Here is a 16,008-nt window from a genome sequence, read left to right on the forward strand (position 1 = left end):
GATCTCCCTGTGCTATGCGGCTGCTTCCCACTAGCTATCTATTTTACATTTGGTAAGTGTATATATGTCCATGCCACTCTCTCACTTTCTCCCAGCTTATCCTTTCCCCTCCCCATATCCTCAAGTCCGTTCTCTAGTAGGTCTGCGTCTTTATTCCTGTCTTGCCCCTAGGTTCTTCATGACTATTTTTTTCTTTTATTTTTTTTAGATTCCATATATATGTGTTAGCATACGGTATTTGTTTTTCTCTTTCTGACTTACTTCACTCTGTATGACAGACTCTAGGTCCATCCACCTCACTACAAATAACTCAATTTCGTTTCGTTTTATGGCTGAGTAATATTCCATTGTATATATGTGCCACGTCTTCTTTATCCATTCATCTGTTGATGGTCACTTAGGTTGCTTCCATGTCCTGACTATTGTAAATAGAACTGCAATGAACATTGTGGTACATGACTCTTTTTGAATTATGGGTTTTCTCAGGGTATATGCCCAGTGATAGGATTGCTGGGTCGTATGGTAGTTCTATATTAAGTTTTTTAAGGAACCTCCATACTGTTCTCCATAGTGGCTGTATCAATTTACATTTCCACCAAGAGTGCAAGAGGGTTCCCTTTTCTCCACACCCTCTCCAGCATTTGTTGTTTGTAGATTTTCTGGTGATGCCCATTCTAACTGGTGTAAGGTGATACCTCATTGTTGTTTTGATTTGCATTTCTGTAATAATTAGGGATGTTGAGCAGCTTTTCATGTGCCTCTTGGCCATCTGTATATCTTCTTTGGAGAAATGTCTATTTAGGTCTTCTGCCTATTTTTGGATTGGGTTGTTTGTTTCTTTAATATTGAGCTGCATGAGCTGTTTATATATTTTGGAGATTAATCCTTTGTCCATTGATTCGTTTGCAAATATTTTCTCCCATTCTGAGGGTTGTCTTTTCATCGTGTTTATGGTTTCCTTTGCTGTGCAAAAGCTTTTAAGTTTCATTAGGTCCTATTTCATATGTGTGTGGATTTATCTCTGGGCTTACTATCCTGTTCCTTTGATCTATATTTCTGTTTTTGTGCCAGTACCATACTGTCTTGATTACTGTAGCTTTGTAGTATCCTCTGAAGCCTGGGAGCCTGGTTCCTCCAGCTCTGTTTTTCTTTCTCAAGATTGCTTTGGCTATTCGGGGTCTTTTGTGTTTCCATACAAATTGTGAGATTTTTTTGTTCTAGTCACTCCGATATTTCTTAAAAACATTATAATGATATTCCCTTACATTGACATAGCACTTTATAGCTTACACAAAGCCCCTCTGTAAGATGTTTTAACCAGCACAACAATCCTTTGAGTGGGTAGAATTTTCTGTCTCTGATGACTTTGATCCCTAATTATGAACTTTGGCTGATGATAGTTGCAGCATTAGAGATTGTGAGCTTTTTCAGTTCTGATGCCTTAAGCAAATTTGCAAGGGAGTCCTGATGTTAACTTTGGCAGGTTTCATGCCTGCAAATATTGATTGAGCCAGAAGCCCTAGTTGTAAAATGTCACCAGTGAATGTGCAGCCAGCAAAGGCAAGGGAAAACTCATTACTGCAGCTCATCTGTAACTTCTGGGTCAGGCCACTCACTACCATCTGGTAAAAATGAATGTTTGAAAACTCCTTTTTATTCTGACAAAATGTAATCAGGTGAGGTTAACAGCAGGTGATTTCTGAGCACTTCGAATTGGTTAGAGCAATCCGTCCACAGGCTTGGGTTTGTGACATTCCATATGTCTAATCACCTGAAGAGAGGTATCAGAAAGCTTTGAAATTATGAAATCCCCAAATAAAGGTAGGAAGGAATTTAATTATGTGTACACCTCCCTTAACTGTGTTGCATACATTCTTCCCATCTCATATTGAAAGTGTTTATTCTGAAAAAGAAAAGGCAATGAGAGAGGAAGAAGGAAATAGGATTACTGTCTTAAAATAATACAAATTGGTTTTTTTTAAAATGTGAGAGTGAGACTAAACCTATTTTATATTGCTTTAAGGAGAACGATTATGGACTAGGGAAGAAAATTAGTAAGTTGAAATGTTTCCCCTTAACTGAATGAACTCTCTGAGTGATCCAGAGATGGAGAGGGTGCAATTTAGGAGGAGGTTAAGTTTGTGGTCACCGCAAGTGTTAGGAAACCCCAGCCTATGCCTAGCAGAAATGTTTTAAAGGGTTTTCAAACCTCAGAAAGATAATTGAGTTAGATCAAGGATTCCTAAAGTCTGGATTGTCTCTAGTGACTCAGAATTATTGCAAGAGGTTTTGAATCCAGATATACACAAGCATTTTCCGTAGAATGAATCGCAATCTCTCTCAAAATTAGTCAGTCTCTCTTTTTCTGTTTCTCTTTGTCTGCTCTTCTCTTCTCTTCTCTGTCTCGTAAATGTGGGAGTTAAAAACACAAATTCAATGAAAAGTATTACCAAATACATAGAAATGTATTTGTTTGTTGTCATTGTGTATTTTCTCAATCATTGGATACTAAAAAAGTGCAGCTGGGGTGGGGTCTGTCAAATATTTTGACGTTAAAAATGGGATCCTTGTTTTAACACCTATTAATGGTCAACACCCTCTCCAACCTTGAGGTTCTTTGATTTTAAGTCAGGTGTGTCCAGGAGAGATACATGTATTGTCTTCTGTGGGCTAAACTGTGATTAGCACTTTAGAAACATTGGCCTTTATGTACATACATACATATATATATAAAAGTCTGTGTGAAAGTGCGGGTTGTTCCTAGTTTATAGATTGAGAAAACTCAAGCCTGGAATGGGTAAGTTACTTTCCAGGGCTGCTAAGTAGAGGGACCAGGATTTGAATCTAGGAAAATCTGACTCCAAAATTCATTCTCCAAACAGGATATCACCATTGCACACAGGTTAGAAATGACTAGTTAGTATAGCGAAGGAGGAGACGAACTATATTGGGAATTAGAAGCCTTATATTATTGCCTACCACAGACAAGGTGCTTAAACCCACCGAGCTCAGGTTTCCCTATTTCTGTAAAAAGAGGGATAAACTAGATTATCTCTTTCAGCTCACATTTGAGTCTTTCCCATTGTTTGATATTTAGAAAACAGCACTTTATGCCCCCACTTGGAAGGCCCTTTTCTGAAGATATGTGACCTTCTTGATGCTAGGTGAAGAATTCCTGGTTTATTATAAAGTTAATAGAAGATTTCCTTTGAATTTTTCCATTTCCTTAATAAAAGTGAACATATTTTTCTTCCATTAACATGGAAGTACATTTTATGAAAATTACTCCATTTCTTAGCCAGGTAACTTGGAATATTGAGCTATATTTATATGTTCCCCCTCAGTATACATCTACATTGTTATAGCCTGGTACAAATGTGCTCTTCACATTAATAATTGCACTGTGAGTTTTCATAATTTATCCTAATGATACCATTATTGCTTATTATAGAAGTCCCCTTTCTTCTCCCCCACCCCCAAGTCTAATTGAGGTCGAGACAGACCATAAATGCGATAATATAGATTGCATGCTCAGAGGAAATGGGGTTGGTTTCATAGTGGAGTTTTAATTTAGGATTCGTTCTGGTGATGTAGCCTCTTCCTATGGTACATTACTTTGAGCCCAATATAACTGCATTTTCCCACAGCCCCTCATTATAGCTACAGCTTCTCACTGCTTTTTAATTAAAAAGAGAGAGAGAGGGGGAGAGAAATGAAACCTAAAGCTTAGGTTGGATATTGTCTGGGTATGCAGGGACTAGCCTAGGCAGATTGCCTATTTAATTTTTTAATTCTTTCAAAGCTTTCATGGAGATGTCTTGATTTCTATTTCTAGGGGGATGGGTATATATATCACCCATCATACACACAGAAACACACACAAGGCATCAAGATTTTTGCAAAGTAAAGACATATTATATATATATTCTTGGAGCTTCCTATAAGCTTTGAGCAAGTGGGAATCCTTTGTGTATCCTAGAAAGGGTACCAGCTGTGTGGTTGGATGGTGGCAAATGCTTAGTGAGCATTTATTCCGCTCACCACCTATTGGGAATAAGGCAGGGAATGTAGAAAATTGTAAAAATCCTTAAAAGGCTGATGTTCTATTACATCAGAAGTTAAGAGTTAATCATTTTTCTGCTGTGGGCAGCAGAAGCAGAGAAATGACTTTATTAAGAACAATTTCTTTTGTCATTCCTTCATCTTGAGGGATTCCAAACACCTTTCAGATACCAAAACAAGTTAATCTCCAAAGGTGACTGGTAAGACTGGCTTAATCCTCTTGGGATTGGTTGTGTAAGACGAAAGGAGAGCTCAGGCCTGAGCTGATGACCTCTCTGACAGGCTGTGAGTGCTCCCTTTCTGGATCCAGAGTCCTTTGTCTCTTCTGTAGTGAAATCAGTTTGGCAGTTCCTAGGTTCTTCCCCACTTACATATTCTTGCTTTGTTTTGTATAACTGATCACTCTGTCAGTGGTGAATACTGGTAAATCTAGAAGTTTATTTCTGGGGCAGGGTGTTGTTAGCTTCACAGATTTTAATGGGAATCTTTTACAAATAGGACTTCAGCTTTATATGAGTCCGTATTTCATTCAGTGTTGCCAGAAATCCAATTTCATTTCGACATTATCAGGGAACAGGAACCCCTCAGATGAAAATTCCCTAAACCTGGGATGTCTAGTATGGTAGGCAGTAGCTGCACATGGCTGTTAGGCACATGAAATAGGGCTGGTTCTGTGTTGAGATACACCACGAGTGTAAAATACAGCTACCAAATTCCAAAGACTTAGTATTTAAAAAAAAAAAAGTAAAATACCTCATTAGTAATTTTTTATATTGATTACATGTTGAAATGGTAATATTTTAGATATATTGGATTAAATAAAATATATTATTGAAATTAATTTCATCTGTTTCTTTTTTTATTTGGCTGCTAAAACAATGTTAAATTATATCTATGGCTTGCATTATATTTTGATTGGACTGCTGTGTCCTAGATTGTTAAGCCCCTTGATAGCAAAGCAATGTTTGTCTTTATGCCATGTGTCCCCAGTCTCCAGCACAGTGCCTTATATATAGTTGGCACTTATTATATATTTGTTAAAGAAATGAATTTTAACCTTTATTACTCAGAATGGTCAAATTTCAGAAATGAGTAGGAACTTCTCTATTTGGAAGGTTAGTATCTGAAAAAGAATTGAGAGTTGAGAAGTAAAGAACAGAAGTTTTTAAAATTTTGCCTTGGGAGAGAAAAATGCAGAAATAAAATATATCAGGGCCTTTGGGAGGCTTATCCATCTGTTGGAGAGAGAGGTGGGAGCTGTTATGTTTGTCAAGGAACCATGTCAAAGCATCCCAGCGGGATGGGTTCTGTTGTGCTCTGCTACAGAGTTGTCCTCCATGAGGGGAGCTAAAGCCGAATACCCTGTATGAGGGGGAAGGAATTTGGAGATACAGTGGGTAAACCTAAAGGTTGCCCTCTTAGGAATGTGCTTAGACTATTCATAAAGATTAGCAAAGCTATTCTTGTCTTAAGAATCCGTTCTAGCCCTGTGTATCCCTGTGTCCCCATTTAGACAGTACCCTAATGGAAGCCTGGGACTGGTACTAGGCCAGGCTGATTACTTGAGGATCCTTCAAGCCTTGGAATTCTTTAATAAATTATTTGTTGAATGAATGGTTTAACAAATATTATTTTAACGTGGCTAACGTCTTGTATGACTTATGTTTATGGGTATATGTTCTTGCCTGAAAGTCCCTCAGATCTGTCTCAGCTAGGGTCCTGGAATCATGGAAATTGGCAAACTTCCCAGAGATCAGTTTCAACTTTTAGAAGGCACCAGGTTGTCTTTGCAAGAGTTTATTAAAGGATCCCAGGCATCCTGTCTCCCTGCTTATAAAATAGAACTGTTAACTACTCATCCCCAGAGATGGGGTGAAGATTAAAAGGAGTGCTTTAAGTTCTGCAGAAGGAAAGCGCTATTTCAGTGGAAATTATTAGTGGTAAAAATGAAACTCCTCCCAGACCTCTGAAATGTTTGTTTTACAGAAGTGGATTGGAAGATGTGTTCAAAAGAGACATTGCCAGTGTTCTTTTTTTTGCATTTCTTAACTGTGGCAGTATTTAGCTTTCTCCTTTTAATTGTGGTCCACTGCCTTTTCTCTCTGCACTGAGATAAACAGTCGAGAAATCTCCTCTCCGTGGAGGACTGTGGAGCTCATGCTTTGATTTGGCTGCTGCAATAGGCTCATGCTAATCAGAACCGCAGCAGGGCTTGTTTTACGAGCCTGAAAGAATTAGTGCTCCCAAGGGACTGAAGTTCCTTACCTGCTGTGGAGCTACCTAGTTTGAAGCCTGCCCTCCTTTAGGAGCAAGCTACCTCCTTCTCCTTCTCACATGAAAACCACCACCTCCTTTTTTTGTACTCTTTGGTTACTGGCATGTTGATTTCCTTTTTCTTTTTCTTTTTCTTCTGCTTTTTTTTTAACGTGTAGACTAGTAATGATGACAACAGATTTCTGTAATTTTTATATTTATGTAAATAGAGTGTGATCATATGAAATTATAATCCATCCCAGGGAGACTCAGGAACAGAGTGAAAAATAGCAGGTGGTACCCCACAAACCGAATTGTCTAATGTGAGTTTTCTAAGCAATGTCATATGCTTAGACTTACTGAAGCACCTGGTATGTGGAACCAGCAGGGTACATGAATATAGAGGGGAATGCCTTTGTACCACTGGGGTAGCAGAGTTCAGTAACAGTGTGGGTTATAAGTCACAGGGTGAGATGTGTATCATGTATAATAGAAATTTGTCTGTTATCACCAAAAGCAACTTAGCAGGCTGGCAGTGAATGTAGCATTTTCTTCACTTTGGTAGTAACATACCACATTGCACCTAGCACACTGGTTGGTGTGTGCAGTTATTGTAACAGATAGAGAAAAGCTCGTTGAAGAGCCTAACACAAATGTTTTGTGTTGGGGAAGACAGAATCATTTGGATTAATTTACTCATAGTAATAATTTTATATATTTGTTTAATATTGTTATAGTTTAGTGTTCTTTCACTACAGTTTGCCACCGTTTGGTACAAACTTCCAGTTATAAGGTAAATAAGTTCTGGAGACCTAATGTATAGCAGAGTGACTGTAATTAAAAATACTGTATCATATACTTGAAAGTTGCTGAGATCTTAAATGTTCTCACCATCGGTAGTGGTGGGGAAAGGTAATTATGTGAGGCGATAGAGGTATTAACTAACCTTATTGTGGTATCATTTCACAATATATATGTGAATCAAATCATCATGTTGTACACCTTAAACTTGCACAATGTTATATGTCAGTTATATCTCAATAAAGCTGAAAAAAATTTTTTTAATACACACAAAAACATCTTTTCTGAAGTTCACAGGGAGAAAGGGTGATAATCTCCACTTGCAGATGAGGAAAGTAAGGCTTAGAGGGGTTAAATTATGTGCCCAAAGTTGCACAGTAGTAACTCGAGCAGAATGGAGATATTGGGCTGTTTGATATCTAGTGCGGTGCTCTTTTTCCTCAGCTCTGAGGCCCATTTCAGTAGTGCCCTGTTTTATTCCAGCTGAATGGCAAGCAATTGTAAAAACTCCTCCATGGATTGCACTGTCAGAGGGAGAATGAGACCCTAACAGTGTGGTGGGGAAAGCCCTGGACTAGGAGTCAGGAAGTGCCATTCTATTTTCAGTGCTGCTCCTGGTTTTGTGACCTTGGGTAATACTTGACCTCTGGGCCTTACTCTATGCTGCTGTAAAGTAGGAATTTAGAATGTTGTAGACCCTTGGAAGTTATGTATGTAATATTCTCTGTTTGAATTACTTGTGAGTGACCATAATCTTTTTAAAATCTGAATTAAAACCAGGTACTAAGGGATTGGTGTTGGGGACTGAATCCTAACTAGTAAATTGAGCTTAACCCAGCATTCCCTTCTCAAAGTAGCCTTGTTCCCCGTGATTTCTGTATATACAGGAACTTTTGTGAAGTGCTGAACTTTGCATATTGAAAAATACCTGTAACAAAACCCAGCTACCTTGTAGGTGACTCTAATCATGTATTTATAGAATCGTTGTGGGTCTGAAAAATAACCACTTAGAGCTTTACTTCATTCTGTGGGAGAAATTGTATGCTCTGGTGTTTTTCAGTCAGGGAATTCTCGAAAACTTTGAGAATGCTTGGTATGTATGCCCTTCTACATATTTTTCAGCTCTAAAATCCTGTGTTTCTTTTTTCTCTTTCTTAGCCCAACAGGGGCACAAAACGTCCCCGGGATGATGAAGAGGAAGAGCTGAAGATGCGTCGGAGACAAGCTGGTACTCGAGACCGTGGCCGCTTTCGGGAGGAGGAAATGACTGTGGTAGAAGAAGCAGATGATGACAAAAAACGACTGCTTCAGATTATTGACAGAGAGGGTGAGGAGGAAGAGGAAGAGGTAAGGTGGCAGAGTTGGGCTTGGAGCTCAGATGCTTGGCCCTGACACAGCATCTGTAGAGTGTAATTCAGTGCTAAATGCTTAATTTCCTGAACTTCCCAGCTTAATCTGTAAAATGGGGTTAAGAATACTTATTTTACAGTGTTGACATGAAGGTTAAGTGGACTAATGGAGTAGGGAAAGCATTTTACAAACTGTAAAGAACATTACAGATAGAGTTTTAAAATTATTCTGGATTATATATTATAATCGAGGCCCAAGCACTGAACTGTGGGACAATTAGTATGGACTGAGGAGGGTCAAAGAGGCTTCCTAGCCAGTACTGAGAACACATAGAGGGCACTCATTTTTAAGTACAGTCAATAGTCTTTGAAAGAGGAGTAGAATTTTGTCAAACAAGTGGAAGAAGGGCTTTTCAGGCAGTTGAAATGGCCTTCGCAAAGCAACAAAGTTGAAGAAATTAAAGGCACAGCTAAGGGATTAGGTATTTAGATGTGATTGAAAAAATATGGTTTAGGGAAAGAGATACCCGAGGCCCTTTCTATTTGCTGTTCCTCAAGGTGCCTTAGGGCCTTTGCACTGACTTCTGCCTCTGAACCTTTTTACTTCTGTGTCCTCTGCTGGCATGCTCTTCTTCCCCTGATGCTTTTTACATGACTGGTTTCTTCTCATTCAGGTCTCAGTTCAGATGTTTCCTCCTCAGGGAAGTCGTTCCTGTCTCTGAGGTAGCCCTGCAAGTCGTTCTCTTATTCTCTTATCACTTTATTCTGTATACTGTCTTCATAGCACTTAATCATGATCTGAAATTCCTGTTTGTTATTTTACTCATTTGTTGTCCTCTCCCCAACCTCTGTTGAAAACAGGGACTGGCTCTGTTTTGTTCACAGCTGTATCTCTAGCATTCAGAGCAATGCCTAGAACTTGGTGTAGGCCCTTAACAAATATTTATTGAATGAATAAATGAATGAAGCTGAAAAGAATAGAGGTAAAATATCAGTGATTAAAAATAATGTGACCTTGGGGCTTCCCTGGTGGCTCAGTGGTTGAGAATCTGCCTGCTAATGCAGGGGACACAGGTTCGAGCCCTGGTCTGGGAGGATCCCACATGCCGCGGAGCAGCTAGGCCCGTGGGCCACAACTACTGGGCCTGCGCGTCTGGAGGCTGTGCCCCGCAACAAGAGAGACAGCGACAGAGAAGGGCCCGCGCACCGCGATGTAGACGCAATGAAGAGTGGCCCCCACTTGCCACAACTAGAGAAAGCCCTTGCACAGAAACGAAGACCCAACACGGCAAAAATAAATTAATTAATTAATAAACTCCTACCCCCAACATCTAAAAAAAAATAATGTGACCTTACCTTTTGTGTCTCTTTAAATCCTTAACTGTTAACTTGTATGTTATTTCACTCTGGCATTTTGTTCAGTATGAATTAGATTCTTAAGAGCCAGCTGTTTTTTGGTTCCCTCAAAGACTTGATGCTAAGTTTGGATTTAAAAAATGAAGCTGGAGTGTGAATCTGAGAAGAAAATAAAATTGATTCATATTCCAAAAAGGTCTTTATTGTGTTATGACAGTAACTCTCTCCTCATTAGGATTTCTACCAGTGGTAATTCGGGGGTCTGCCCCTAAGAGATGGTGACACTTTGGAAATCTGTGGTGGGAGACAGTCCTGGATTTCCTCTCTGAGGGCAGCAGCCCTGCCAGCCTTAGACAAACAGTGTGTGCAGCACATCCTCCCTCTCTCCCTCCCTCCTTACTAGCTTCTGATCAATCTGTTAGCCCTGCAGCAGCAGTTAATTGGCAGGTATAATTCCCGTGTCGGGCAAGGCTGGTACGGGAGGATTAGGATAGTAGCTGTCATGGGTAAATGGTTTCTAGCCTGGAAGACAGAAATGGGATGTGGGACTGGCCCTTCTGTTAAGGGACAGCGAAAAAGAGGTCGCTTTGTAAAAATGACGCATGGAAAGCTACAAGTCCAGGAGTTATTTTCTCACTGCCACCAAAGTCCCATTTGATGAAAAACAAGTGATGTTTGCCCCTGTAAGTCATGTGAACTTGTAAAATATTATTGTCCTTTTTGTGCTACATCACCAGCATTCATCTTTCTGAAATCTCCCTCTGGTTTCTGACGTTGAGCTATTGGAGATACTGCTGTGGCCGGTGACTAAGACTGATAATTCGGTTTTCCCCCAGTGTTGGAGAGAAATTAAAGGAGGGAAAGCCAAACCCTGGAGAAGCTAAGACTTTGGGAATCCTATGAGAGCTGTATTATTAACACTAATAAAGTTTTTTCCTACCGGGTTGGCAGGATGTTAGCTAAGGGGAAGAAAAGCCATAGGTACTGAGATTGCTTGAAAGTGATTTAACCCTTTCCTAGCAATTTAAATTATTTTAGTTAAATCCCAATGATAAGTTGGGTACATTAACAATCATGCTAATAGTTACAATCACAGCTTATATTAATAGAGTGTCATATAGTTTATAAAACAATTTTATGTACCTCATGTCTTTAGGTCATCTCTATGACCTTGAAAGATACAGGTAATTGTTTTCCCCTTTCTCCCTGCCTTCCATCCTTCCTTCAACAGATCTTCATTGAATGTCTCCTGTGTGCCAGGCCTTATCCTGGGCACTGGAGAGTCAACAGTGAATAAGCAGACATGGGCCACTAACAGAGGTTTGGGGTTGGAGAGATTACTGGGCCAAACCCTGCCAGGCCTTCCTTATACAGGTCATGTGAAGGATTTGAGACTTTACTCTAAATGCCAAGTGGATGAATTCACTTATGAGGTAGAATCAATTAGACTTGTGAGGGTTTGAAGATTATATTTAGCAAAGTAACGTTGCCACATGGGTAGTAAGTAGTGAAGCTAAGCTCTGAGTTCTTACTGAGCCAGGGCACTGACTTCAGTTTTTTTACCAAGTCAGGGTACCTCTCCTTAAAGCTGTAGATACTGGGGAGTGTCTGGGGTTCCAACAGAGTACCTCAGGGTCCAGGAGTCATTGATAAAATCTAAGAAAGGTGTCATGCCCAAAATGAATGTATAGATATCTCCCACTTAAAACTCAATATGTTGGGGCTTTCCTGGTGGTGCAGTGGTTAAGAATCCGCCTGCCAATGCAGGGGACACGGGTTCGAGCCCTGGTCTGAGATGATCCCACATGCCGCGGAGCAACTGGGCCCGTGCTCCGCAACTGCTGAGCCTGCAGTTTAGAACCCACGAGCCACAACTACTGGGGCCTGTGCACCTAGAGCCTGTGCTCCGCAACAAAGAGTAGCCCCCACTCACCGCAACTAGAGAAAACCCGCACGCAGCAATGAAGACCCAACACAGCCAAAAATAAAATAAGTAAATTTAAAAAAAAAACTCAATATGCCAAAATCTAAATTTAATAAATACTAGCTAACATTTTTGGGTACTTAAAAAATTATGAGATGATTCAGTGCTTTCCAAAAGGATCTATTTCTGGTTCTCTTAATAGCAGTTTCTTTATTGCTTTTAGGTGTGAGTTTTGGTCAATGACTACAAAGTTACGAAGCTAGGAGTCAGGAGAGTGTTAGAGAGGCAGAGTGCACTGCAGCACATTACTTTAAACTGGGAAATAAACTGAGGAAAAAACATTTCTGAAACTTTAGTGTAGATTTTTTTTGGCGGGGGCGAATGATTCTGTTTTCAAAAATTCACTTTATTTACCTTTGTAGTTATTATTCCACTGTATGAAGTAAGAATATTCTGTATGGTCTGCTAGTTCTTTTTATGCTTTCTCTGAGCGAGGTTACTAAATTCTTGTTGCTGTATTCCAGGTACCTGTCTGATACCCTTCTCAGTAGCTAGTAAGGACTAGATACAGTAATGTATAATATAAGAAATACAAAGCAGTGACTATTGCTAATTAACAACCATTCTTATGGGTGTACAGAAATAGGCTATAAGTTGAATTTGACGTATGGACCATAGTTTGCTGACCCCCAGTGTAGGGAAAAGATTGAGGGGCACTGTCACTGACTTAGGGTTTGACCTTGAACAAGTTCTTTAAACTTTTAAATGTTATCTTACCTGTACAACAGAAGAGAAGGACGAAATAAATATTAAACAGTATTCATTTAATATCGTTGCTTACTCCATGCCATACAGTATGCTCAAGAAATATTTGTTGAATGAGTGAGTCTTTAATACCTTTAGTTGAACTTCCTGTGCTAGATGTGAGACACACAGAGTGATGATACAAAGTAGCATGTGATGTACACCCTTAACCCTCATTCTAATGGGGGAGATAAAGTATTTACTGTACAGTTAATCCAGAAAGGTGAGGGGCAGAATGGCATGTAAGAGCCACGGGAAAGAAGTAGTGATTAGTGAATAAGAAATCCCTTTGGACTGAAATTGTTGCATTTGTCTCTTTACCCCAGGAAGAACCACTGGATGAAAGCTCAGTGAAGAAAATGATCCTTACATTTGAAAAAAGATCATACAAAAACCAAGAGTTGCGTATCAAGTTTCCAGACAATCCAGAGAAGTAAGGCTCTGTTTTGCTGTTTTTGCCCTTTCTCCTCTGAGATGTTTTGTTTGCTATTTTGTTTTGCTCTTCGTGTGTTTTGTCTTCCCAGGATGACCCACATGTTTGGGAAATCACTAGAAGTACTCACAGGACTTGTAGTCAGTGGTACTCAAGGATACACAATAGGACCAGCAAGGGGAAAAGACACATCAGGCAGTTTGGAGAAATTCATGTACAGGCTTCCTGTGTTTTCTCCCTTCCCCTGGGAGGGGTCAGCAGACCTGCTCCTTTTTCCAGCAGTGAAATACATCATCACATGTGCAGTGTTTCTGTTAGGAAAGCCCGTTTGAGACTCTGAGACCAGGGTATTTATTGAAGACAGATCATAGCATTCACTGCCAGCAGCAGCTACCAAAATTCCAGACTCAAAGAAGGAAGGCAGATGTTCAGTGCCCCAGATGGGCAAAGCAACCTTATCATTTAGGAATTGTTTCAAAAGCCAGGTTCCCAGCTCCCAGCCTAGAACCAGGCCCTTCTAAGGATTAGGCCTGTTATGTTAACTCTTTTTTGCATTACTCTTCTCAAGGCCCCAAGAAGACTGACCATGGCTGCCATTAGTGATAGCTTTACTGTTGAGAAATGTCAAAGGCTTTGGGGTTAGACAAATATGGGTGTGACTCCCACATGACCTTGAGTAAGTCATTTCTCCTTTCTTAGCCTCAGGTGTCTCATCTGTATAAAGAAATAGTACCTTCCTCACAGGGTGGTTGTGAAGAATAAATGAGAATAATGGCAAGTGTTTAGCTCAGTATCTGGCACATAGTAAGTGCTCATGAAATGATAGTTAATACGGTTGTTACTACACCAGCTCCTCAGTGCACTGTGAAGTGCTATAATGAGGAATCTGATAACTTTGCATCAGTTTTGAATCCTAAGTAAATGGATTTTCATATTTATACAGATTTTAATGTCCTAAAGCTCTCTTTCCCTCCCTTCCTCCCTCCTAGGACATACACTTTTAATGACTCTTAATATGCCTAAGGCCCCTAGGCAATTGGGAGTTGAATAGTATAGTCTTTGCACTCAAGTTTAAAGGTTACTAGGGAGACTGACTATAAATGCATGGTAGAAGGAAGTATACTTTAAAAGAAATACAAGCAGAGTACTGTGGGAGCAAAGAGGAAGAAGCAGTGAATACCAAGTCGGGGGCTATTGAAGGCTTCACAGAAGAGGTGGTATTTGAGCTGGGCCTTGAAGAATGATTTTGATTTTAGTTAGGCAGAAAACATGGAAAGGCATGCCAGGCAATGTGACTAGCAGGAACAAAGGCACAGAGGTATCAGAGGGCATCCTGTTGTCATGGCAACTTGGTAAGGCTAATGTGGTCCACTACGTTCTCTCTGTACTGTGGATGAGGAGGTGGAGAGGGGAGAACCTGGTTACTGGACCTAGGGCCACAGCCCCCTTTGACAGTAGGAGTAGCTAGATCAGAACTCAGCTTTCCCCGCACCAGAGTCCTATCAGTTTTTGTGCTGACCTCTGCCATACAGCAGTAATTGCACTTGTCATACTGCTGTGTGTGTGTGTGTGTGTGTGTGTGTGTGTGTGTGTGTTTGATTATATAAGTAATACACGAATAGATTGTCATCGTAAAAAATACCAATAGTGCATAGTGGAATGAAAAATGAAAGCTGCCCTTCACTGCACTGATCCCCTTTCCACTCCTCTACTTAGAGATAGCGCCTGTGAACACTTCTGTGAGTATCCTATTTGATAGTTTTCTGTACACTTATTTACATATATATAAATATGCAAATATTTTTCTCCTACCTAAATCATACTGTACATATTCTGCACCTTGATTTTTTTGGTCACATAACGGAAGATCTTTCAATGTTGGTGCATGCATATTTACCTTATATTTTGTGCCTGGTGCATAGCATTTCATGGTAGTGCATAGTGGAATGAAAAATGAAAGCTGCCCTTCACTGCACTGATCCCCTTTCCATTCCTCTACGTAGAGATAGCGCCTGTGAACACTTCTGTGAGTATCCTATTTGATTGTTTTCTGTACACTTATTTACATATATATAAATATGCAAATATTTTTCTCCTACCTACATCATACTGTACATATTCTGCACCTTGATTTTTTTGGTCACATAACGGAAGATCTTTCAATGTTGGTGCCTTATATTTTGTGCCTGGTGCATAGCATTTCATGGTTTGGAGATACCATGATTTATTTATTATGTTTCTATAGATGGACATTTGGTTATTTTAAATATTGGCTTTTATGAACAATGCTGTAGTGAACCTCTGTGTACATGTGTCTTAGTGTACATGTATTTCTATAGGATACACATCTAAATGTTGAATTCCCGGATGGAAGGGCATGTGCATTTTAAACTTTGATAGCTACTGCCAAATTCCCCACCATATCCTTTAGTTCTGTCACCAGCAGGTCTCTTTCCCTACGTTCTTGCCCACAATGAATTTGATCTCTCAACATCTTTGCCATTTGTTTTATTGTTATTTCTTTACTCAGCGGTCTTCCTGTATTAGACTCTGTGTTCCTTTTAGTTGGTGTGTATTGTCTGTCTCTGTAGTACCTAGCACAGTACCTGCCATACTGTAGGCACTCAGTAAACAAGAGAGATCTTATATAGTTGATGTCATATTTACTACATCCCTATTGCTTGGAACCCAGGGATACATTATAAGGCAGCTATGCCACGGGTTGATGACACTGGAAATTTAAGAAATCCAATTTACTTCTTGGAATGGCAGTATTACCTTTGCCCACGTGGTAGGTATACTTGTCATTTTAGAGCAGCGAGTTTCTGCAGCTTATGTTCACCATCTACATCTTAGGTACCACAGATACTCTATTGTTACAATTCATGAACTGGTTTTAAGAAAATGTTATTTTATTTAAAAAATATCCACAGTGCTTTCCATTCACACAAAATTTATATACTATTTTAGTTTTAAAATCTAAACATTTGAAAATTGAAATTATGCATAAAGAACATTTTTTTTTT

General features: G+C 39.6%; 1 protein-coding gene across 5 annotated transcripts in view; it reads left to right on the forward strand.

Moving 5' to 3' along the window:
- The window catches only part of CTNNBL1 (catenin beta like 1), a 170,719-nt gene that overhangs the window by 20,662 nt on the left and 134,049 nt on the right, over positions 1 to 16,008 (forward strand). For all 5 annotated transcript variants that reach the window (XR_003682743.2, XR_003682744.2, XM_028498220.2 and 2 more), the window contains exons 2-3: positions 8,275 to 8,463; positions 12,876 to 12,982. Coding sequence is in view for 3 of the 5 variants with exons in the window: in XM_028498220.2 (XP_028354021.1) it covers positions 8,275 to 8,463; positions 12,876 to 12,982 (296 nt within the window). In the remaining 2 variants the exon portion in view is untranslated. The remainder of the gene's footprint in view (positions 1 to 8,274; positions 8,464 to 12,875; positions 12,983 to 16,008) is intronic.

Source organism: Physeter macrocephalus, chromosome 14 (assembly GCF_002837175.3).
Source record: "Physeter macrocephalus isolate SW-GA chromosome 14, ASM283717v5, whole genome shotgun sequence".
Classification (NCBI taxonomy): domain Eukaryota; kingdom Metazoa; phylum Chordata; class Mammalia; order Artiodactyla; family Physeteridae; genus Physeter; species Physeter macrocephalus.